Source organism: Nicotiana tabacum, chromosome 14 (assembly GCF_000715075.1).
Source record: "Nicotiana tabacum cultivar K326 chromosome 14, ASM71507v2, whole genome shotgun sequence".
Classification (NCBI taxonomy): Eukaryota; Viridiplantae; Streptophyta; class Magnoliopsida; order Solanales; family Solanaceae; genus Nicotiana; species Nicotiana tabacum.
The window spans coordinates 101,676,719-101,703,719 of NC_134093.1; the positions used below are offsets into that span (position 1 = coordinate 101,676,719).

General features: G+C 37.4%; 1 protein-coding gene across 1 annotated transcript in view; it reads right to left on the reverse strand.

The window, feature by feature from the left end:
- Window positions 1–445: 445 nt before the first annotated feature.
- Window positions 446–27,001, reverse strand: part of LOC107785515 (protein LEAD-SENSITIVE 1-like) — a 32,004-nt gene continuing 5,448 nt past the window's right edge. The window contains exon 3 of the mRNA XM_075229803.1: window positions 446–1,304. Within this exon, the coding sequence (XP_075085904.1) occupies window positions 676–1,304 (629 nt within the window). The 3' untranslated portion in view covers window positions 446–675. The remainder of the gene's footprint in view (window positions 1,305–27,001) is intronic.

Genomic DNA, 27,001 nt, shown 5'->3' on the forward strand with positions numbered 1-27,001 from the left:
CCGTTTAAAAAATAATGAACCTATTTCCTTTTTAGTCACTTTAAAAAATAAGACACCTTTGCAAATTTGACTTTAAACTTCTCATTTTATCCTTAATGGAATAATTTATAGCTACACAGATAATTATGAATTATTTTGGACAACAAGTTTCAAAAGTGAAGAAACTTCGTACCTAGACAAATAAGTTACAGCAAATTGAAACGGAGGGTATATTGTGCATCAACAGTTCTGCACTGAAGTACCATCAGCACAGCTTAATAAGTGTAACACAGTCAGGAATTTGCAGTATGTGTGTGGAGAAGAATAGTATTATTTGATCTATATGCACGATATATTTTCTGGCGAAGGGTGTCCAACTAACCACATGAACTGTAGTTTAGCATAATATTGAAGGAGGGAAATAACAGTAGCAAGGGCAAAAATCAAATCAAAAGATACGCAATACTGATTACCAAATGATACGCCTGCAACAAACGATGCAGGATATGTTCTTTCATCATAGATCCAGATAGAAAGGAAAAAATCACAACAAGGTGTTTGATAATAAGTAGTATCTCAGAAATGATAAGAATAGTGAGGTACACATCATAAAACACTTAGTTCAAACCAAGAATTCTTGCTTAAGTAAATTCAGAATTTGGTCCCATGCAAGAAGCCATTTTGAGTAATGCAGGTTCAGAGAGGTATAAGGTCATCACTGGAAACAATCTTCTCTACAGCTATTTTCTCCGCTTCCTTGCGGACTCCAATATCAGAAAGATACCTTGAAATACAGTACGTTCCAAGACCAATAGGTGCAAGAGATGGACACATGAAAGAATATGCACAAACACATGATAGAGCAGCAACTGAAGCTACCACACCACCTACCTGACCACTGCACCCTACGGGCTTTCCTAGGATCACATAACCCGTCTTGCAGTAGATAGCGAAATCCTCACAGTTGTTCTTGAAAAGATGGTAATCTCCAAAACCGTTACTAAGAAGAAGTTCAGCACGGTGAAGGACATCCTCTGGCTGATCAGAAGGGGCAGTAGTACATGTTCCTCTAACTTGGGCAAGAAAGACACCTGTTGATACACCATATTTAAAACAGCGTAGTTTACCACCAGAGAGGAAGCATTCCAGGCATGAAGAGATGACCCCATTATTCCTTGGTCGATCACCACATGTTGGACACTGGGATTTAGAGCGAAGAGAGGAAAATGAGCTAAAGATGAAACAATCAGCATCTGTTCCTGTTCCTATCTCCCTACCTGCTGTTGACGTGAAATGGATCACTTTTCCAGCATCAACATATATTCCTGATATTGAAAAGAGGATATATATGTCAGTTAATTCAGGGGTATATGCCACACGCGCTTGTTAAATTGTTAGAGAGAATGTACTTTTACTTGCTTAATTCTATCTTCCACATTGCTCATCAACAGACAAATATTAGTGTATTGGCCAAAAATTATCTTTGACACAAGCAGGCCGCGCTAACATTAAGAGAGTCTTCCTAGGCTGCCACGTATTACCAGTACGACCTTAACAAACGCCTGCTAGAGGTCGAAGTAGTCCCTTAAGAGATGAAAGGTGGGGTCGACGAGTCAGTGAAGATCGAGGTTGAGCATCTTAGACAGAGTTATAACGGCTAGTTTTAGGATAAGACACAAAAGAGAATATTTTAGTGAATATTCTCTATACATGTACTATAGGGTTTCTAGGTATATGTTCCTATAAATAGAAAGAGAGAGAAGGATATGGGACATATGATATTCACTTGTAAGAAAACATACTGACTTTATAGAGAGAATCTGGCTTTATTGCAAGCACACGAGAAATACTTATTTACTAAGATTCTTTCATAACTTTCTCACTTGATCCAAGAACAACTTGAATATTCGAAGGCTCATCAATCATTCATCATTTTGAAAAGGAATATCTACAGATTTCACCTTGTGACTCACATGTTCTTATTTACTTAAATGACATTCATTGCTATATATTGTTATTTAATGCTATCATCCTCCTTTTGAGTCACCGAATATTGTTAGTGTTGTCCACATTTATTGTCATTCGGTCAAACATACATATTATCTCCTACAAAATCAGTTAGCATATCTTTTGGATATTAATATTGACTCTACTTTATTTAAATCTAATTGGTTGAACCAGAATTTAAATTTTGGGTCAAACAATTAGCTCAAAAACTCATCCGAAGTTGTACCACTAAAAAAGCCGATTCATCACTTCCAACATTTTGATTGGGAAGATTACTCAAACATCTTATTTCTGTGACTAAACTCATTTTAATGATCTAACAGAAAAGCTATGCGAAAGATAATGATAGAAGTTTTGACTAAGACAAGAACGGATCTGCCTTTGTCATTGCTAAGAAATCTAAATCAAGATGGATGTTCAAGGTGCTGCCCAAGGACATATTATTACACTATTCCAAAGAACAACAAGAGTTGGCTAGTGAGATAACAATGTTATGCTATTTATCATCAACTCTATATACCAAATTATCACAATAACAGATTAATTAAGAGCACGCCTAAAGCATTTTAACGTATTTATGATTTGTTTCTTGTTCGCTACTCCCGCCGTCTCATATTAACAGTCGTAGTTTTTAAAAATAGTTGTCTCAAATTATTTGTCATTTTAGAAGTTTAAGACAAAATTGATTTTTTTTTCCTTTTCTACCCTTAGTAATAATTATTCTTGAAAATGGAGAAAACACATAAATAAAATAAATATTCAATGAAGGAGATTATATTTTAAGACATAAATAAGGGTAAAATAGTCCAATCGTTTTTCTAATTAATATTTCCTAAGGGGCGTGTAAAAGAGAAATACAACACATAATATGAGACAGAGGGAATACATTTGAGATAATTGTGAAGGTCATAGATTAATGAAAATTTATTTGTAGGAGAAGGATTAGAGAGTCTATTCTATTCTTATGGATTTATTACAGAAAAATGCGCTAATTAACTTGCAATTTTATTATTCCGTCCCATATGTACAAAAGGGCCTCAAATTCTTTTAAATTCTGTGTCAATTTTAACGGCCCCTAGGAAAGCAACTTAATTCCCAACAGAAACTACATAAACAAAAGAGAAAGAAAAAAAATTAAAAATTAAAATTCACAACCCAAAAAGACAGACAGTTGAATTCTGCATTTAGAGCAATTAACCCATTTATCATGAATATTACTTTAACACTAAACCAACGGCTAAGTATCAAATCAAAATTCACTGATGAATTCATATATGCTTTCAAAGATTATTTATTTAAATGGTAGATCCCAAAAGTCATTTTTAGATTTCAAAATAATTGTAGTATATCATCTAACTGTAACGACCCGGTCGGTCGTTTTGAGAATATTAGCCCCGATCCCCAATTTATTGCTCCCTCTATTTCATGTAATGGTTACATGACTTGTCGGGGGGCTTGGTGTCGGGTTCAGAAGAGTTTCGGAGTGAAATGGAACACATAGTACCGAAATTGAAAGTTTAAGTCGTAGGAGTTGACTGTAGTTTGACTTGTGTGAAGACAACACCGGAATAAAGTTTTGGCAGTTTCAATAGCTCCATATAGTGATTTGAGTCTTCGGAGCGTATCCGAATATTGATTTAGAAGTTCGTAGGTCATTTCGGCGTTAATTGGCGAAAGTTGGAAAGTAGGAAGATTTTGGAAAGTTTGAGCGGGAGTAGACTTTTTAATATCGGGGTCGGATTTTGATTTCGAAAGTTAGAGTAGGTTCGTAATGTCAATTATGACTTGTGTGTAAAATTTGGTATCCATCGGAGGTGTTTTGGTATGAATCGACGTTAGTTTCAAAATTCGAAAGTTCATAAGTTCTTAGGCTTGAATTGGGGTGCGATTCGTGTTTTTGATGTTGTTTGATGTGATTTGAGACCTCGACTAAGTTCGTATCGTGTTTTAGGACTTGTTGGTATGTTTGGTTGAGGTCCCGGGGGCCTCGGGTGTGATTCGGACCATGTTTGGCGCATTTCGGAACTTTGAAGAATTTCTAAAGTTGCTGGTTTTTCTCAACTCTGGTGTCTTTCTACGCGTTCGCGATGATGCTCTCGCGTTCGCATAGAGTCTTCAGGGATTTGCTGGAAGTTTACCCTTCACGTTCGCGAAGATGGCCATGTGTTCGCGAAGGAGCATGACTTGGTGCTCTGCGATCGCGGTACTGGGTTACGTGTTCGCGAAGAGGAAGGCATCCTGGGTTGAGACACACGCGTGGTCTATGCGTTTGCGAGAAAGGCTTCGCATTTGCGAAGCTTAAGAACCCTTGGTCAAAAGTGGATCCTCGCGTTCACGTAAGAGGAATATGGGCTGTATCATTTTTGTGTTTCGCGAACGCAAGGCATTTCCCGCGTTCGCGATTAAGGATAACTGGGCAACAAAACTTAAATTTCAAAACTTGGTTCTCTTATTTCACATTTGGAATTTGAGAGCTCGGATTAAGACGATATTTTGAGGGATTTTCAGAGGAAGTGTTGGGGTAAGGATTTTTAACTCATTTTTTTTATTAAATTCCACTAATCTATCATTGATTTCATCACGTAATTAGAGATTGATGGTAGGCTATAATCTCGTATTTTAGTCACTTATTGAATTCTAATTTAGTGCACTTTATTCAAGTTTGAGCTTTAATTGATAGTGTTTTGCATTTATTGTGTGTTTTATGCCTTGTAGGAGTGATTTTGAGATATGTAGATGTTATAGAATGAATTCGAGCTATTTAGAGCTTTGAAGTCTAAGTAAAAGCCCAAGGGATTGAGTCAGGATCGTTTTCGGGGGTCGAGGACCAAGTCTGGACGTCAAAACGCGAGCAAAATTCGTACTATGAGAAATGAGCACTGATGCGACGCATTTTGCGAGGCAGAAGTGGTTGCCTGACAGAAGTTGAACTCTCTAGATTTCCCCACTAATGCCCCGCATGGCGCGTCTCCCCATTCGGCGCGCCTGTGCAAATTTTACAGAGTAAATATCTTATTTCGGTTAAGAGAAGGTGGTTTCATCTAGGCCCGACACTACTTGGTATAAATATATGGAAAAATATTATTTTCTGAACTTTGGACATATATTCTACCTAAGGATCCTAAGGAGTAGTGGAAAGAGCAAAAGCACAAGGATTTCATCATTCTTTCCTCACTCAAGACCCAAGTTTGGATTGAATTTATGTTTTCCTATACTTTAACTTTATTTATGACGAATTGCTTCATATCCATAGAGAAGTTCTCTTTAGGATTTGATAGATTTGGTGTATTGATGATTGTTTGTGGATTATAACTCTAGTTTTAGGTATTGAAGCATTTTTGGATGATTTAATTATTACATCTATATTCACTTGTTCATATAGTCGAGAGAGGCATAACTTGTGATATCTTTGCATTATATCGTTGGTTGAGTTCTTTAATTCTTCTTAGTAATCGAAAGAGGCTAGTTGAATTTTTGATTAACCCTAGTTAGGAGAATAACCGAAAGAGGTTTTCCTAAAAACTAATCTACTACGCATTCTTGCATATCTTCATGTGCTCAAATTGGTTCATCTCGTGAGGTTAAGACTTAATTGAGAGAGGAGTTTTTGCTGAATGTTTGAACTAAAAATTGAGTGAATTCGAGAGACTCACTTAACATTATAAGTGAATTACCTAGAGTTAGATCCCAAACAATTATCTTGCACCTATCCTATCAACCCCTATTTTCTCCCACTGATAACTTCTTTGCTTATCCTTGTTTCAATTGTCATTAGTCAATAGCTTTAGATCTTAGTTAATTTTAGTTAGAAATCATATAAATCTCAATTTTTGATAATCTTGGATAGCGATCAAGATAGAAACTACGAGAATACTGTTTAAATCCAATCCCTGTGGATACGATATTATACTATACTATATTTGATTATCGAGCATAATTTAAGTGTGTGTTTCGAGTTCGTCAAAGTTGCGCCGTAATAACTGAATTCTTTCTATCTTGAGTTCCTAATTGTTCTTAAATTTTATTACGTGTGGAACTACTCTCTATTTTTGTGTGATGACACTTGATTCTTGAAGGAAAGGTAATGTTTTTGACCTCTGTGTTAGAGTAAGTGAGCGGGTTATAAATAATGTGTGATGCTTTTGAGTCAAATTTTGAGGCTAGAATGTTACAGTATTGTACTTAGTCTATTTTAAATATTCTTGGTGTGATGAGTTATTAGAGTTGTTTAAAAAGGTTGTATCTATATGAAGTGTAGTTTGATTGCTCGAGGACGAGCAATGGTTTAAGTGTGGGGTGTTGATGGTAGGCTATAATTTCGTGTTTTAGTCTCTTATTGCACTCTAATTTACTACACTTTATTCATGTTTGAGCTTTAATTGATAGTGTTTAGTATTTATTGTGTGTTTTATGCCTTGTAGGAGTAAATCCGGGCTATGTAGATGTTATGGAATGAATTCGAGCTATTTTAGGCTTTGAAGTCTGAGTAAAATCCCAGGGGATTAAGCCGAGATCGTGTTCGGAGGTCGAGGACCTAGTCTGGACGTCAAAACGCAAGCAAAATCCTTACTCTGAGAAATGTGCACTGATGCGACTCACTGTGCAATGCATTGTGAGAGGCAGCAGTGGCTGCCAGACAGAAGTTGAGCTCTCTGGATTTCCCCACTAATTCCCCGCATGGAGCGGCGCCCATGCGGCACGCCTGTGCAGCTTTTACAGAGAAAATATCATATTTCGGCTAAGAGAAGGTGGTTTTGTCTACACCTGATTTTACTTGGTATAAATACATGGGAAAACATTATTTTCTGGACTTTGGACACATATTCGACCTAAGGAGCCTAAGGAGGAGTGGGAAGAGCAAAAGCACAAGGATTTCATCATTCTGTCCTCACTCAAGACCCGAGTTTGGATTGATTTTATATTTTCCTATACTTTAACTTTATTTGTGATGAATTGCTCCATATCCATGAAGTAGTTCTCTTTAGGGTTTGATGGATTTGGTGTATTGATGATTATTTATGTATTTTAACTCTAGTTTTATGTATTGAAGCATTTTTGGATGATTTAATTATTCCATCTATATTCACTTGTTCATGCAATCGAGAGAGGCATAACTTGTGATGTCTTTGCATTATATTGTAGGTTGAGTTCATTAATTCTTCTTAGTAATCGAAAGAGGCTAGTTGAATTATTGATTAACCCTAGTTAGGAGAATAATCGAAAGAGGTTTTCCTAAAAACCAATCTACTACGCATTCTTGCATATCTTCATGTGCTCAAATTGGTTCATCTCGTGAGGTTAAGACTTAATTGAGAGAGGAGTTTTTGCTGAACGTTTGAACTAAAAATTTAGTGAATTCGAGAGACTCACTTAACATTAGAAGTGAATTACCTAGAGTTAGATCCCAAACAATTATCTTGCACCTATCCTATCAACCCCTATTTTCTCCCACTGATAACTTCTTTGCTTATCCTTGTTTCAATTTTCATTAGTCAATAGCTTTAGATCTTAGTTAATTTTAGTTAGAAATCATATAAATCTCAATTGTTGAGAATCTTGGATAGCGATCAAGATAGAAACTACGAGAATACTGTTTAAATCCAATCCCTGTGGATACGATATTATACTATACTATATTTGATTATCAAGCATAATTTAAGTGTGTGTTTCAAGTTCGTCAAACTTGCACCGTAATAACTGAATTCTTTCTATCTTGAGTTCCTAATTGTTCTTAAATTTTATTATGTGTGGAACTACTCTCTATTTTTGTGTGATGACACTTGATTCTTGAAGGAAAGGTAATGTTTTTGACCTCTGTGTTAGAGTAAGTGAGCGGGTTATAAATAATGTGTGATGCTTTTGAGTCAAATTTTGAGGCTAGAATGTTACAGTATTGTACTTAGTCTATTTTAAATATTCTTGGTGTGATGAGTTATTAGAGTTGTTTAAAAAGGTTGTATCTATATGAAGTGTAGTTTGATTGCTCGAGGACGAGCAATGGTTTAAGTGTGGGGTGTTGATGGTAGGCTATAATTTCGTATTTTAGTCTCTTATTGCACTCTAATTTACTATACTTTATTCATGTTTGAGCTTTAATTGATAGTGTTTAGTATTTATGGTGTGTTTTATGCCTCGTAGGAGTAAATTCGGGCTATGTAGATGTTATGGAATGAATTCGAGCTATTTTAGGCTTTGAAGTCTGAGTAAAATCCCAAAAGGATTAAGCCGAGATCGTGTTCGGAGGTCGAGGACCAAGTCTGGACGTCAAAACGCAAGCAAAATCCTTACTCTGAGAAATGTGCACTGATAAGACTCACTGTGCAATGCATTGTGCGAGGCAGCAGTGGCTGCCTGACAGAAGTTGAGCTCTCTGGATTTCCCCACTAATTCCCCGCATGGAGCGGCGCCCATGCGGCACGCCTGTGCAACTTTTACAGAGAAAATATCATATTTCGGCTAAGAGAAGGTGGTTTCATCTACACCTGATAATACTTGGTATAAATATATGGGAAAATGTTATTTTCTGGACTTTGGACACATATTCGACCTAAAGAGCCTAAGGAGGAGTGGGAAGAGCAAAAGCACAAGGATTTCATCATTCTGTCCTCACTCAAGACCCGAGTTTGGATTTATTTTATATTTTCCTATACTTTAACTTTATTTGTGATGAATTGCTCCATATCCATGAAGTAGTTCTCTTTAGGGTTTGAAGGATTTGGTGTATTGATGATTATTTATGGATTTTAACTCTAGTTTTATGTATTGAAGCATTTTTGGATGATTTAATTATTCCATCTATATTCACTTGTTCATGTAATCGAGAGAGGCATAACTTGTGATGTCTTTGCATTATATTGTAGGTTGAGTTCATTAATTCTTCTTAGTAATCGAAAGAGGCTAGTTGAATTATTGATTAACCCTAGTTAGGAGAATAATCGAAAGAGGTTTTCCTAAAAACCAATCTACTACGCATTCTTGCATATCTTCATGTGCTCAAATTGGTTCATCTCGTGAGGTTAAGACTTAATTGAGAGAGGAGTTTTTGCTGAACGTTTGAACTAAAAATTGAGTGAATTCGAGAAACTCACTTAACATTAGAAGTGAATTACCTAGAGTTAGATCCCAAACAATTATCTTGCACCTATCCTATCAACCCCTATTTTCTCCCACTGATAACTTCTTTGCTTATCCTTGTTTCAATTGTCATTAGTCAATAGCTTTAGATCTTAGTTAATTTTAGTTAGAAATCATATAAATCTCAATTTTTGATAATCTTGGATAGCGATCAAGATAGAAACTACGAGAATACTGTTTAAATCCAATCCCTGTGGATACGATATTATACTATACTATATTTGATTATCGAGCATAATTTAAGTGTGTGTTTCGAGTTCGTCAAAGTTGCGCCGTAATAACTGAATTCTTTCTATCTTGAGTTCCTAATTGTTCTTAAATTTTATTATGTGTGGAACTACTCTCTATTTTTGTGTGATGACACTTGATTCTTGAAGGAAAGGTAATGTTTTTGACCTCTGTGCTAGAGTAAGTGAGCGGGTTATAAATAATGTGTGATGCTTTTGGGTCAAATTTTGAGGCTAGAATGTTACAGTATTGTACTTAGTCTATTTTAAATATTCTTGGTGTGATAAGTTATTAGAGTTGTTTAAAAAGGTTGTATCTATATGAAGTGTAGTTTGATTGCTCGAGGACGAGCAATGGTTTAAGTGTGGGGTGTTGATGGTAGGCTATAATTTCGTGTTTTAGTCTCTTATTGCACTCTAATTTACTACACTTTATTCATGTTTGAGCTTTAACTGATAGTGTTTAGTATTTATTGTGTGTTTTATGCCTTGTAGGAGTAAATCCGGGCTATGTAGATGTTATGGAATGAATTCGAGCTATTTTAGGCTTTGAAGTCTGAGTAAAATCCCAAAGGATTAAGCCGAGATCGTGTTCGGAGGTCGAGGACCAAGTCTGGACGTCAAAACGCAATCAAAATCCTTACTCTGAGAAATGTGCACTGATAAGACTCACTGTGCAATGCATTGTGCGAGGCAGCAGTGGCTGCCAGACAGAAGTTGAGCTCTCTGGATTTCCCCACTAATTCCCCGCATGGAGCGGCGCCCATGCGGCACGCCTGTGCAACTTTTACAGAGAAAATATCATATTTCGGCTAAGAGAAGGTGGTTTTGTCTACACCTGATGCTACTTGGTATAAATACATGGGAAAACATTATTTTCTGGACTTTGGACACATATTCGACCTAAGGAGCCTAAGGAGGAGTGGGAAGAGCAAAAGCACAAGGATTTCATCATTCTGTCCTCACTCAAGACCCGAGTTTGGATTGATTTTATATTTTCCTATACTTTAACTTTATTTGTGATGAATTGCCCCATATCCATGAAGTAGTTCTCTTTAGGGTTTGAAGGATTTGGTGTATTGATGATTATTTATGGATTTTAACTCTAGTTTTATGTATTGAAGCATTTTTGGATGATTTAATTATTCCATCTATATTCACTTGTTCATGTAATCGAGAGAGGCATAACTTGTGATGTCTTTGCATTATATTGTAGGTTGAGTTCATTAATTCTTCTTAGTAATCGAAAGAGGCTAGTTGAATTATTGATTAACCCTAGTTAGGAGAATAATCGAAAGAGGTTTTCCTAAAAACCAATCTACTACGCATTCTTGCATATCTTCATGTGCTCAAATTGGTTCATCTCGTGAGGTTAAGACTTAATTGAGAGAGGAGTTTTTGCTGAACGTTTGAACTAAAAATTGAGTGAATTCGAGAGACTCACTTAACATTAGAAGTGAATTACCTAGAGTTAGATCCCAAACAATTATCTTGCACCTATCCTATCAACCCCTATTTTCTCCCACTGATAACTTCTTCGCTTATCCTTGTTTCAATTGTCATTAGTCAATAGCTTTAGATCTTAGTTAATTTTAGTTAGAAATCATATAAATCTCAATTGTTGAGAATCTTGGATAGCGATCAAGATAGAAACTACGAGAATACTGTTTAAATCCAATCCCTGTGGATACGATATTATACTATACTATATTTGATTATCGAGCATAATTTAAGTGTGTGTTTCGAGTTCGTCAAACTTGCACCGTAATAACTGAATTCTTTCTATCTTGAGTTCCTAATTGTTCTTAAATTTTATTATGTGTGGAACTACTCTCTATTTTTGTGTGATGACACTTGATTCTTGAAGGAAAGGTAATGTTTTTGACCTCTGTGTTAGAGTAAGTGAGCGGGTTATAAATAATGTGTGATGCTTTTGAGTCAAATTTTGAGGCTAGAATGTTACAGTATTGTACTTAGTCTATTTTAAATATTCTTGGTGTGATGAGTTATTAGAGTTGTTTAAAAAGGTTGTATCTATATGAAGTGTAGTTTGATTGCTCGAGGACGAGCAATGGTTTAAGTGTGGGGTGTTGATGGTAGGCTATAATTTCGTGTTTTAGTCTCTTATTGCACTCTAATTTACTACAGTTTATTCATGTTTGAGCTTTAATTGATAGTGTTTAGTATTTATGGTGTGTTTTATGCCTCGTAGGAGTAAATTCGGGCTATGTAGATGTTATGGAATGAATTCGAGCTATTTTAGGCTTTGAAGTCTGAGTAAAATCCCAAAGGATTAAGCCGAGATCGTGTTCGGAGGTCGAGGACCAAGTCTGGACGTCAAAACGCAATCAAAATCCTTACTCTGAGAAATGTGCACTGATAAGACTCACTGTGCAATGCATTGTGCGAGGCAGCAGTGGCTGCCTGACAGAAGTTGAGCTCTCTGGATTTCCCCACTAATTCCCCGCATGGAGCGGCGCCCATGCGGCACGCCTGTGCAACTTTTACAGAGAAAATATCATATTTCGGCTAAGAGAAGGTGGTTTCGTCTACACCTGATAATACTTGGTATAAATACATGGGAAAACGTTATTTTCTGGACTTTGGACACATATTCGACCTAAAGAGCCTAAGGAGGAGTGGGAAGAGCAAAAGCACAAGGATTTTATCATTCTGTCCTCACTCAAGACCCGAGTTTGGATTGATTTTATATTTTCCTATACTTTAACTTTATTTGTGATGAATTGCTCCATATTCATGAAGTAGTTCTCTTTAGGGTTTGATGGATTTGGTGTATTGATGATTGTTTATGGATTTTAACTCTAGTTTTATGTATTGAAGCATTTTCTGATGATTTAATTATTCCATCTATATTCACTTGTTCATGTAATCGAGAGAGGCATAACTTGTGATGTCTTTGCATTATATTGTAGGTTGAGTTCATTAATTCTTCTTAGTAATCGAAAGAGGCTAGTTGAATTATTGATTAACCCTAGTTAGGAGAATAATCGAAAGAGGTTTTCCTAAAAACCAATCTACTACGCATTCTTGCATATCTTCATGTGCAAAAATTGGTTCATCTCGTGAGGTTAAGACTTAATTGAGAGAGGAGTTCTTGCTGAACGTTTGAACTAAAAATTGAGTGAATTCGAGAGACTCACTTAACATTAGAAGTGAATTACCTAGAGTTAGATCCCAAACAATTATCTTGCACCTATCCTATCAACCCCTATTTTCTCCCACTGATAACTTCTTTGCTTATCCTTGTTTCAATTGTCATTAGTCAATAGCTTTAGATCTTAGTTAATTTTAGTTAGAAATCATATAAATCTCAATTTTTGATAATCTTGGATAGCGATCAAGATAGAAACTACGAGAATACTGTTTAAATCCAATCCCTGTGGATACGATATTATACTTTACTATATTTGATTATCGAGCATAATTTAAGTGTGTATTTCGAGTTCGTCAAACTTGCGCCGTAATAACTGAATTCTTTCTATCTTGAGTTCCTAATTGTTCTTAAATTTTATTATGTGTGGAACTACTCTCTATTTTTGTGTGATGACACTTGATTCTTGAAGGAAAGGTAATGTTTTTGACCTCTGTGTTAGAGTAAGTGAGCGGGTTATAAATAATGTGTGATGCTTTTGAGTTAAATTTTGAGGCTAGAATGTTACAGTATTGTACTTAGTCTATTTTAAATATTCTTGGTGTGATGAGTTATTAGAGTTGTTTAAAAAGGTTGTATCTATATGAAGTGTAGTTTGATTGCTCGAGGACGAGCAATGGTTTAAGTGTGGGGTGTTGATGGTAGGCTATAATTTCGTGTTTTAGTCTCTTATTGCACTCTAATTTACTACACTTTATTCATGTTTGAGCTTTAATTGATAGTGTTTAGTATTTATTATGTGTTTTATGCCTTGTAGGAGTAAATCCGGGCTATGTAGATGTTATGGAATGAATTCGAGCTATTTTAATCTTTGAAGTCTGAGTAAAATCCCAAGGGATTAAGCCGAGATCGTGTTCGGAGATCGAGGACCAAGTCTGGACGTCAAAACACAAGCAAAATCCTTACTCTGAGAAATGTGCACTGATGCGACTCACTGTGCAATGCATTGTGCGAGGCAGCAGTGGCTGCCTGACAGAAGTTGAGCTCTCTGGATTTCCCCACTAATTCCCCGCATGGAGCGGCGCCCATGCGGCACGCCTGTGCAACTTTTACAGAGAAAATATCATATTTCGGCTAAGAGAAGGTGGTTTCGTCTACACCTGATGCTACTTGGTATAAATACATGGGAAAACGTTATTTTCTAGACTTTGGACACATATTCGACCTAAGGAGCCTAAGGAGGAGTGGGAAGAGCAGAAGCACAAGGATTTCATCATTCTGTCCTCTCTCAAGACCCGAGTTTGGATTGATTTTATATTTTCCTGTACTTTAACTTTATTTGTGATGAATTGCTCCATATTCATGAAGTAGTTCTCTTTAGGGTTTGATGGATTTGGTGTATTGATGATTGTTTATGGATTTTAACTCTAGTTTTATGTATTGAAGCATTTTCTGATGATTTAATTATTCCATCTATATTCAGTTGTTCATGTAATCGAGAGAGGCATAACTTGTGATGTCTTTGCATTATATTGTAGGTTGAGTTCATTAATTCTTCTTAGTAATGGAAAGAGGCTAGTTGAATTATTGATTAACCCTAGTTAGGAGAATAATCGAAAGAGGTTTTCCTAAAAACCAATCTACTACGCATTCTTGCATATCTTCATGTGCTCAAATTGGTTCATCTCGTGAGGTTAAGACTTAATTGAGAGAGGAGTTTTTGCTGAACGTTTGAACTAAAAATTGAGTGAATTCGAGAGACTCACTTAACATTAAAAGTGAATTACCTAGAGTTAGATCCCAAATAATTATCTTGCACCTATCCTATCAACCCCTAGTTTCTCCCACGGATAACTTCTTTGCTTATCCTTGTTTCAATTGTCATTGGTCAATAGCTTTAGATCTTAGTTAATTTTAGTTAGAAATCATATAAATCTCAATTTTTGATAATCTTGGATAGCGATCAAGATAGAAACTACGAGAATACTGTTTAAATCCAATCCCTGTTGATACGATATTATACTATACTATATTTGATTATCGAGCATAATTTAAGTGTGTGTTTCGAGTTCGTCAAAATTGCGCCGTAATAACTGAATTCTTTCTATCTTGAGTTCCTAATTGTTCTTAAATTTTATTATGCGTGGAACTACTCTCTATTTTTGTGTGATGACTCTTGATTCTTGAAGGAAAGGCAATATTTTTGACCTCCGTGTTAGAGTAAGTGAGCGGGTTATAAATAATGTGTGATGCTTTTGAGTCAAATTTTGAGGCTAGAATGTTACAGTATTGTACTTAGTCTATTTTAAATATTCTTGGTGTGATGAGTTATTAGAGTTGTTTAAAAAGGTTGTATCTATATGAAGTGTAGTTTGATTGCTCGAGGACGAGCAATGGTTTAAGTGTGGGGTGTTGATGGTAGGCTATAATTTTGTGTTTTAGTCTCTTATTGCACTCTAATTTACTACACTTTATTCATGTTTGAGCTTTAATTGATAGTGTTTAGTATTTATGGTGTGTTTTATGCCTCGTAGGAGTAAATTCGGGCTATGTAGATGTTATGGAATGAATTCGAGCTATTTTAGGCTTTGAAATCTGAGTAAAATCCCAAAGGATTAAGCCGAGATCGTGTTCGGAGGTCGAGGACCAAGTCTGGACGTCAAAACGCAAGCAAAATCCTTACTCTGAGAAATGTGCACTGATAAGACTCACTGTGCAATGCATTGTGCGAGGCAGCAGTGGCTGCCTGACAGAAGTTGAGCTCTCTGGATTTCCCCACTAATTCCCCGCATGGAGCGGCGCCCATGCGGCACGCCTGTGCAACTTTTACAGAGAAAATATCATATTTCGGCTAAGAGAAGGTGGTTTCGTCTACACTTGATAATACTTGGTATAAATACATGGGAAAACGTTATTTTCTGGACTTTGGACACATATTCGACCTAAAGAGCCTAAGGAGGAGTGGGAAGAGCAAAAGCACAAGGATTTCATCATTCTGTCCTCACTCAAGACCCGAGTTTGGATTTATTTTATATTTTCCTATACTTTAACTTTATTTGTGATGAATTGCTCCATATCCATGAAGTAGTTCTCTTTAGGGTTTGAAGGATTTGGTGTATTGATGATTATTTATGGATTTTAACTCTAGTTTTATGTATTGAAGCATTTTTGGATGATTTAATTATTCCATCTATATTCACTTGTTCATGTAATCGAGAGAGGCATAACTTGTGATGTCTTTGCATTATATTGTAGGTTGAGTTCATTAATTCTTCTTAGTAATCGAAAGAGGCTAGTTGAATTATTGATTAACCCTAGTTAGGAGAATAATCGAAAGAGGTTTTCCTAAAAACCAATCTACTACGCATTCTTGCATATCTTCATGTGCAAAAATTGGTTCATCTCGTGAGGTTAAGACTTAATTGAGAGAGGAGTTCTTGCTGAACGTTTGAACTAAAAATTGAGTGAATTCGAGAGACTCACTTAACATTAGAAGTGAATTACCTAGAGTTAGATCCCAAACAATTATCTTGCACCTATCCTATCAACCCCTATTTTCTCCCACTGATAACTTCTTTGCTTATCCTTATTTCAATTGTCATTAGTCAATAGCTTTAGATCTTAGTTAATTTTAGTTAGAAATCATATAAATCTCAATTTTTGATAATCTTGGATAGCGATCAAGATAGAAACTACGAGAATACTGTTTAAATCCAATCCCTGTGGATACGATATTATACTATACTATATTTGATTATCGAGCATAATTTAAGTGTGTGTTTCGAGTTCGTCAAACTTGTGCCGTAATAACTGAATTCTTTCTATCTTGCGTTCCTAATTGTTCTTAAATTTTATTATGTGTGGAACTACTCTTTATTTTTGTGTGATGACACTTGATTCTTGAAGGAAAGGTAATGTTTTTGACCTCTGTGTTAGAGTAAGTGAGCGGGTTATAAATAATGTGTGATGCTTTTGAGTCAAATTTTGAGGCTAGAATGTTACAGTATTGTACTTAGTCTATTTTAAATATTCTTGGTGTGATGAGTTATTAGAGTTGTTTAGAAAGGTTGTATCTATATGAAGTGTAGTTTGATTGCTCGAGGACGAGCAATGGTTTAAGTGTGGGGTGTTGATGGTAGGGTATAATTTCGTGTTTTAGTCTCTTATTACACTCTAATTTACTACACTTTATTCATGTTTGAGCTTTAATTGATAGTGTTTAGTATTTATTATGTGTTTTATGCCTTGTAGGAGTAAATCCGGGCTATGTAGATGTTATGGAATGAATTCGAGCTATTTTAGGCTTTGCAGTCTGAGTAAAATCCCAAGGGATTAAGCCGAGATCGTGTTCGGAGGTCGAGGACCAAGTCTGGACGTCAAAACGCAAGCAAAATCCTTACTCTGAGAAATGTGCACTGATAAGACTCACTGTGCAATGCATTGTGCGAGGCAGCAGTGGCTGCCTGACAGAAGTTGAGCTCTCTGGATTTCCCCACTAATTCCCCGCATGGAGCGGCGCCCATGCGGCACGCCTGTGCAACTTTTACAGAGAAAATATCATATTTCGGCTAAGAGAAGGTGGTTTCGTCTACACCTGATGCTACTTGGTATAAATACATGGGAAAACGTTATTTTCTGGACTTTGGACACATATTCGACCTAAGGAGCCTAAGGAAGAGTGGGAAGAGCAAAAGCACAAGGATTTCATCATTCTGTCCTCACTCATGACCCGAGTTTGGATTGATTTTATATTTTCCTATACTTTAACTTTATTTGTGATGAATTGCTCCATATCCATGAAGTAGTTTTCTTTAGGGTTTGATGGATTTGGTGGTTTGATGATTATTTATGAATTTTAACTCTAGTTTTATGTATTGAAGCATTTTCGGATGATTTAATTATTCCATCTATATTCACTTGGTCATGTAATCGAGAGAGGCATAACTTGTGATGTCTTTGCATTATATTGTAGGTTGAGTTCATTAATTCTTCTTAGTAATCGAAAGAGGCTAGTTGAATTATTAATTAACCCTAGTTAGGAGAATAATCGAAAGAGGTTTTCCAAAAAACCAATCTACTACGCATTCTTGCATATCTTCATGTGCTCAAATTGGTTCATCCCGTGAGGTTAAGACTTAATTGAGAGAGGAGTTTTTGCTGAACGTTTGAACTAAAAATTGAGTGAATTCGAGAGACTCACTTAATATTAGAAGTGAATTACCTAGAGTTAGATCCCAAACAATTATCTTGCACCTATCCTATCAACCCATATTTTCTCCCACTGATAACTTCTTTGCTTATCCTTGTTTCAATTGTCATTTGTCAATAGCTTTAGATCTTAGTTAATTTTAGTTAGAAATCATATAAATCTCAATTGTTGATAATCTTGGATAGCGATCAAGATAGAAACTACGAGAATACTATTTAAATCCAATCCCTGTGGATACGATATTATACTATACTATATTTGATTATCGAGCATAATTTAAGTGTGTGTTTCGAGTTCGTCAAACTTGCACCGTAATAACTGAATTCTTTCTATCTTGAGTTCCTAATTGTTCTTAAATTTTATTATGTGTGGAACTACTCTTTATTTTTGTGTGATGACACTTGATTCTTGAAGGAAAGGTAATGTTTTTGACCTCTGTGTTAGAGTAAGTGAGCGGGTTATAAATAATTTGTGATGCTTTTGAGTCAAATTTTGAGGCTAGAATGTTACAGTATTGTACTTAGTCTATTTTAAATATTCTTGGTATGATGAGTTATTAGAGTTGTTTAAAAAGGTTGTATCTATATGAAGTGTAGTTTGATTGCTCGAGGACGAGCAATGGTTTAAGTGTGGGGTGTTGATGGTAGGGTATAATTTCGTGTTTTAGTCTCTTATTACACTCTAATTTACTACACTTTATTCATGTTTGAGCTTTAATTGATAGTGTTTAGTATTTATTATGTGTTTTATGCCTTGTAGGAGTAAATCCGGGCTATGTAGATGTTATGGAATGAATTCGAGCTATTTTAGGCTTTGCAGTCTGAGTAAAATCCCAAGGGATTAAGCCGAGATCGTGTTCGGAGGTCGAGGACCAAGTCTGGACGTCAAAACGCAAGCAAAATCCTTACTCTGAGAAATGTGCACTGATGCGACTCACTGTGCAATGCATTGTGCGAGGCAGCAGTGGCTGCCTGACAGAAGTTGAGCTCTCTGGATTTCCCCACTAATTCCCCGCATGGAGCGGCGCCCATGCGGCACGCCTGTGCAACTTTTACAGAGAAAATATCATATTTCGGCTAAGAGAAGGTGGTTTCGTCTACACCTGATGCTACTTGGTATAAATACATGGGAAAACGTTATTTTCTGGACTTTGGACACATATTCGACCTAAAGAGCCTAAGGAGGAGTGGGAAGAGCAAAAGCACAAGGATTTTATCATTCTGTCCTCACTCAAGACCCGAGTTTGGATTGATTTTATATTTTCCTATACTTTAACTTTATTTGTGATGAATTGCTCCATATTCATGAAGTAGTTCTCTTTAGGGTTTGATGGATTTGGTGTATTGATGATTGTTTATGGATTTTAACTCTAGTTTTATGTATTGAAGCATTTTCTGATGATTTAATTATTCCATCTATATTCACTTGTTCATGTAATCGAGAGAGGCATAACTTGTGATGTCTTTGCATTATATTGTAGGTTGAGTTCATTAATTCTTCTTAGTAATCGAAAGAGGCTAGTTGAATTATTGATTAACCCTAGTTAGGAGAATAATCGAAAGAGGTTTTCCTAAAAACCAATCTACTACGCATTCTTGCATATCTTCATGTGCAAAAATTGGTTCATCTCGTGAGGTTAAGACTTAATTGAGAGAGGAGTTTTTGCTGAACGTTTGAACTAAAAATTGAGTGAATTCGAGAGACTCACTTAACATTAGAAGTGAATTACCTAGAGTTAGATCCCAAACAATTATCTTGCACCTATCCTATCAACCCATATTTTCTCCCACTGATAACTTCTTTGCTTATCCTTGTTTCAATTGTCATTTGTCAATAGCTTTAGATCTTAGTTAATTTTAGTTAGAAATCATATAAATCTCAATTGTTGATAATCTTGGATAGCGATCAAGATAGAAACTACGAGAATACTATTTAAATCCAATCCCTGTGGATACGATATTATACTATACTATATTTGATTATCGAGCATAATTTAAGTGTGTGTTTCGAGTTCGTCAAACTTGCACCGTAATAACTGAATTCTTTCTATCTTGAGTTCCTAATTGTTCTTAAATTTTATTATGTGTGGAACTACTCTGTATTTTTGTGTGATGACACTTGATTCTTGAAGGAAAGGTAATATTTTTGACCTCTGTGTTAGAGTAAGTGAGCGGGTTATAAATAATGTGTGATGCTTTTGAGTCAAATTTTGAGGCTAGAATGTTACAGTATTGTACTTAGTCTATTTTAAATATTCTTGGTATGATGAGTTATTAGAGTTGTTTAAAAAGGTTGTATCTATATGAAGTGTAGTTTGATTGCTCGAGGACGAGCAATGGTTTAAGTGTGGGGTGTTGATGGTAGGGTATAATTTCGTGTTTTAGTCTCTTATTACACTCTAATTTACTACACTTTATTCATGTTTGAGCTTTAATTGGTAGTGTTTAGTATTTATTGTGTGTTTTATGCCTCATAGGAGTGAATCCGAGCTATGTAGATATTTTGGAATGAATTCGAGCTATTTTAGGATTTGAAATATGAGTAAAATCCCAAGGGATTAAGCCGGTTTCGTATTCGGGGGTGGAGGACCAAATCTGGACGTCAAACCGCAAGCAAAATCCGTACTCTGAGAAATGTGCACTGATGTGATGGATTGTGCGGCGCATTGTGCGAGGCAGCAGTAGCTTCCTGACAGAATTTAAGCTCTCTGGATTTCCCCATTAATGACATGCATTGCGCATCGCCCCATGCAGCGCGCCTGTGCAATTGTTACAGAGTAAATATCCTATTTCAGCTAAGAGAATGTGGTTTCGTCTAGGCCCGACGCTACTTGGTATAAATACATGGAAAATGTTATTTTCTGGACTTTGGACACATATTCGACCTAAGGAGCCTAAAGAGGAGTAGGAAGAGAAAAAGCACAAGTATTTCATCATTCTTTCCTCACTCAAGACCCGAGTTTGGATTGAATTTATATTTTTATATACTTTAACTTTATTTGTGATGAATTGCTCCATATCCATGGAGTAGTTCCCTTAAATGTTTGATGGATTTGGTGTATTGATGACTGCTTGTGGATTATAACTATAGTTTTATGTATTGAAGCGTTTTTGGATGATTTAATTACTCCATATATATTCACTTGTTCATGTAATCGAGAGAGGCATAACTTGTGATATCTTTGCATTATATTGTTGGTTGAGTTCATTAATTCTTCTTAGTAATCGAAAGAGGCTAGTTGAATTATTGATTAACCCTAGTTAGGAGAATAATCGAAAGAGGTTTTCCTAAAGACCAATTCACTACGCATTCTTGCATATCTTCATGTGCTTAAATTGGTTCATCTCGTGAGGTTAAGTCTTAATCGAGAGAGGAGTTTTTGCTAAACGTTTGAACTAATAATTGAGTGAATTCGAGAGACTCACTTAACATTAGAAGTTAATTATCTAGAGTTAGATCTCAAACAATTATCTTGCACCTATCCTATCAACCCCTATTTTCTCCCACTGATAACTTCCTTTCTTATCCTTGTTTCAATTGTCATTATTCAATAACTTTAGATCTTAGTTTATTTTAGTTAGAAATCTTATAAATCTCAATTGTTGATAATCTTGGACAACGATCAAGCTAGAAACTACGAGAATATTGTTTAAATCCAATCCGTGTGGATACGATATTATACTATACTATATTTGATTAACGAGCATAATTTAAGTGTGTGTTTCGAGCTCGTCAGAGATTTGGGGTGGAAAAATTGGGGAAAAGTGTAAAAGTTCTTAGACTAAGTTTTTGGATTGTGAAGGATTAAATGAGGACGGATTGGGATAATTTCTGTATTGTTAAACTCGATATCGAATGGGTGTTCGGATTTTATAATTTTTGTCGGGTTCCAAGACGTGGGCCCGGGTCGAATTTTTAGAGCGATATTTCAATTCTCAGCTAAGATCATTATTTAAATTAGTTTCCTATAGTTATATTTATAGTATTAAATTATTTTGGCTAGATTCGATCCGTTCGGAGCTGGAAAATCGAGGGAAAGGCCTTCTAATTGATTGATTGAGCATGGTTTGAGGTAAGTGACTCGTCTAACCTTGCGTGTGGGAAATTCTCCTTAGGATTTTGTTATTGTGGTGATAATTTGTGATATATGAAGGCCGTGTAGGTGAGGTGACGAGTGCGTACACGGGCTAAATGTTGAAATTCCGATTTTTGGTACGTAGTTTCCTTTTCATGCCTTATTTGAGTTACTTTAGCATGTTGTAGCCATGATGTTTTGCCTAATATCACGTGTCTATTTGTCTTATCTCCTATTTGCAACTTGTATCACATGTTTAGTTGAATTACTTGTTTTTCTTGATTTCCTTATTCATTACTCAACTGTGGAATTCCTTACTTGAATTTGCAATCCTTGAAATAATTTGTTATTGAGTTTGGTGTTGAATTGCAAGACTGTGGTTCTTTTGAAGAAAGGTGTACGTTGTGAAATATCATTTATTTAGTTATTGTGTTTTGGTTTTCCTATTATTGTTGAGGTGATTGTTTGGTTGTTTGTATGAGGTTTCTACCGTGCGGTTGTTATTGTTGCACGAGATTTCTGCCGTGCGATTGTTATTATGGCACGGGATTTTTGCCGTGCGATTGTTATTGTTTGCACGAGGTTTCTGCCGTTCCGTTGTGATTATTGATACGCATGCGGTGGTATAAGGTCTGGGTGTTGAAACGCATGTGGTGAGATAAGGTGGGCTTGATACGCATGGCTAGTAGGGAAACTACTAGATGTCATGTAGTGTGATAAGGTGGGATAAAGCGCGAGATGATATTTCAGAAAAATTATTTTCAAAACTAAATGTAAAGGCTACCGCAGTGATATAAGGAAAGACTGAGATTTGTGTTTTATGATTTGGGACTACGAGGCGGTACCTCGGGAGTGCTCCTGTTGATTTTCTTTATTTGCTGTATTTTTTGGTTCTTGTTTCCTTGACATGTAAAATTCTTGTTTTCCTTTTGTGTTGTATTAGCTTCCCTTGATTCTGTGTTGTTATTTTCCGTAAATTCTTTATTGTTCACTTCCCTGTCATTTTCATTATATCATTATATCTTATGTCTTGTTTCTTATTATCTCCAGTAAGGCCTTGACCTGACCTCGTCACTACTCTACCGAGGTCAGGCTTGGCACTTACTAGGTACCGCTGTGATGTACTCATACTACGCTTCTGTACATAGTTTTGTGCAGATCTAGGTACATCCTATCAGCCTCAATATTAGTGCGCTATGCTGCTGCTTTGGAGATTTCAAGGTACACCTGCCCTCATCCGCAGGCCTCAAAGTCCCCTTCTATCCTATTCTTTTCTTGTTCCTTTATATTTTGGTAGACAGTGATGTATAGGAGCATTTTGTACTGTATCTAGAGCTTGTGACTTATACTTCATCAGATTTTGGGAGATGTACATGTTGGGTTGCCGATTTTCTTTATATATATATATAGTTGTGGATGGTTTGAGATTTAATTATTATTGTTTTAGTTATTCTGCATGTTTTGTTAGGCTTACCAAGTTTTAGAGACTAGGTGTCGTCACGACATCCTACAGATAAAAATTGGGGTTATGATGAGTTGGTATCAGAGGCCTAGGTTCATATGTGTTATGATTCACAAACAGGTTTAGTAGAGTTTCGCGGATCGGTATGGAGACGTTTGTGCTTATCTTCGGGAGGCTGTGGAACTGTTAGGAAAAACTTCACTTCTTTGATTCCTTATCATGTGGAATGTTTTACTTCGGATTCCTTATCCTGCTATAAAGGAGCCACCAGTAGCTCCGGTTGCGGGGCAGGCACTTGAGATACTTGTTTCTGCACTAGCTCTCCTAGAGACTCTCTTCCAGTTTCTGAGCATGTTCGACACCTTAGCTCAGGCATGGTTGATCCCACTTGCGCCTGCGACATCTCAGGCCGGTGGAGGAGCACAGACTCCCGCCGCCCGTACCCCAAAGCAGCGGGTCCAGGTTGACCAGTTTCCATAGGTCATACTAGTGCTGCCGGTATCCCTAGTTCAGCCTGAGGTTAGGGAAACAAGTTATGAGGAGGAGCAGCTTAGGCTTGAGATGTACAATAAGTACCACCCTCCTACTTTCAGTGGCTTGGCGTCAGAGGATGCCTAGGGTTTTCTTGAGGAGTGCCACCGTATACTCCGTACTATGGGTATTGCAGAGTCTAGTGGGGTTGCTTTCACTACCTTCCAGCTTAGGGGAGCAGCTTATAAGTGGTGGCGAGCATATGAGTTGGGTAGTACGGCCGAGGTAGCTCCAATCACTTAGACTTAGTTCTCAAATATGTTCTTGATGGAGTATGTTCCCCAAAGCCTTAGAGATGCATGACGCACAGAGTTTGAGTAGTTGCGCTAGGGTTCTATGACTGTGTCGCAGTATGTCCGGTTTAGTGATTTGGCTAGGCATCTACCAGCCTTGGTTAGTACTGTTAGAGAGCGAGTCCGTCGATTTATCGAGGAGCTCAACCCCAATATTATATTTAGCATGGCTCGAGAGTTGGAGATGGACATCGCATACTGGCAGTTAGTGGGGATTGCTAGGAGATTGGAGGGTATGTTGACTCGGGAGAGAGAGGAGAGGGAGCCCAAGAGGTCTCGAGATTCAGGTACATATAGTGGTACCCGTGCCCCAGCTACAGCTCGTCATGGTAGGGGCTATGTGAGTTTCCCTGTTCATTCCACACTTCCAGCTTCCAGCGGTATCCCGGCCACTCCTAGGCCTCAGGCTCCCTATTATGCACCTCCATTTTCAAGTGCACCTCCTGCATAGGGTGCTTTCAGTGGTCTATCCAGCCGATTAGGCCCGATCCAGCCACATCAGCCACATCCCCCGAGAGCTTGTTTTGAGTGTGGTGACACTTGCCATATGGTGAGGGATTTTCCCAGACTCATGAGGGGTGCTCCTCCACAAACTACTCAAGATCCGCATATTCCACCAAGTCCTCAGGCTTCTCAGTCCATGGTTGCCGCGCCATCTGCCATCCCACATGCACAACCAGCTAGAGGTGGAGGTCGGGAAGGCAGAGTTCGCCCTAGATGGGGAGGCCAGACTAGATATTATGCTCTTCCTACTAGGATGGAGGCAATTGCTTCCGACTCAGTCATCACATGTATTGTTCTAGTCTGTCAAGGAGATGCATCAGTCTTATTTGATCCAAGATCCATTTATTCATATCTGTCATCTTAATTTGCTCTTTATTTGAGTGTATCCCATAATTATTTAAGTTCTCCTGTCTATGTGTATACACCTATGGGAGATTCTATTTTTGTTGACCATGTGTACTGGTCGTGTTTAGTTATTCTCGGTGGTTTTGAGACCAGATTCGATTTATTGTTGCTCAATATGATAGATTTTGATGTTATTTTGGGCATGGACTGGTTGTCGGCCTATCATGCTATCCTTGATTATCACGCCAAGACGGTGACGTTGGCTATGCCAGGTCTACTGCGATTAGAGTGGAGAGGTACTTTAGATTATATTCCTAGCAGGGTTATTTCATTTTTAAAGGCTTAGCGGATGGTTAAGAAGGGGTGTGATATGTATCTGGCATATGTGAGATATGCCAGTATTGATACTCCTACCGTTGAGTCATTTTTGATAGTGAGGGATTATCCAGATGTATTCCAGGCGGATCTTCCGGGCATGCCGCCCGACAGAGATATCGACTTTGGTATTGATTTGTTACCCGGCACTCAAACCCATTTCTATTCCACTCTATCATCTGGCCCCAGCAGAGTTAAAGGAACAGTTACTAAAGTTGCATGATAAGGGCTTCATTCGGCCTAGTGTGTCGCCTTGGGGTGCTCCTGTCTTATTTGTATAGAAGAAGGATGCTTCCATGAATACGTGTATTGATTATTGCCTGTTGAACAAGGTTACAGTGAAGAACATGTATCCATTGCCACATATTGAACCTATTTGATCATCTACACGATGCCCAATATTCTCTAAGATCGACTTGCATCCAGGCTATCATCAGTTGAAGATTCGGGAGCTAGATATCCCGAATACTACCTTCAAGACTCGGTATGGACATTACGAGTTCCTTGTGATGTCTTTTGGGCTGACCAACGCCCCAACAACATTCATGCACTTGATGAACAATGTATTTCATCCCTATCTTGACTCGTTAGTTATTGTGTTTATTGACGACATTCTGGTGTACTCCCGGAGCCGGGAGGATCATGAGCAACACCTGAGTACTGTGCTTCAGACCTTGAGAGAAAAGAAGTTATATGCAAAAATTTTGAAGTGTGAATTCTGGCTAGATTCCGTTGCATTTTTGGGTCATGTAGTTTCGATTGAGGGGATCAAGGTAGATCTGAAGAAGATTAAATCCATTCAGAGTTAGCCCTGCTCATCCTCAACTACGGAGATCCGGAGTTTTTTGGGTTTGGCGGGGTATTACCGTCGATTTGTATATGGCTTCTCATCTATTGCAGCACTATGACCAGGCTGACCTAGAAGGGTGCTCCGTTCAGGTGGACCGAGGAGTGTGAGGAGAGGTTTCAAAAGCTCAAAACTACTTTGACTACAGCCCGGTGTTGGTATTACCTACGGGTTTGGGGTCTTATACTGTATATTGTGATGCATCGCGTATTGGTCTCGGTGCGGTGTTGATGCACGATGGTAGGGTGATTGCCAATGCGTCTAGACAGCTGAAGGTGCATGAGAATAACTATCCTATCCACGACCTCAAGTTACCAGCTATTGTTCATGCCTTAAAAATCTAGTGGCACTATTTGTACGGTGTCCCTTGTGAGGTCTATACCGATCACCGGAGTTTACAACATATGTTCAAACAGAAGGATCTTAACTTGCAAAAATGGAGGTGGTTAGAGTTGCTTAAGGACAATGATATCACCATTATATATCATCCCAGGAAGGCCAATGTGGTAGACGATGCCTTGAGTCGCACGACGGAGAATTTGGGCAGCTTAGTATATCTACCGGTAGTAGCGAGGCTATTAGCCTTGGATGTTCAGGCTTGGCCAACCAGTTTGTTAGATTGGATGATTCTAAGCCGAGCCGAGTTTTGGCCTGTGTGGTTTCTCGGTCTTCTCTTTATGATCGTATCAGAGAGCGTCAGTATGACGACTCCCATCTGCTTGTTCTCAAGGACACGATTCAGCATGGCGATGCCAAGGAGGTCACTATTGGAAATGACGGTGCATTACGGATGTAGGGCAGTCTTTGCATGCTCAATGTAGATGGCTTACGTAAGTTGTTTTTCCAGGAGGCTCACAGTTCGTGGTACTCCATTTATCTAGTGCCGCAAAGATGTATCAGG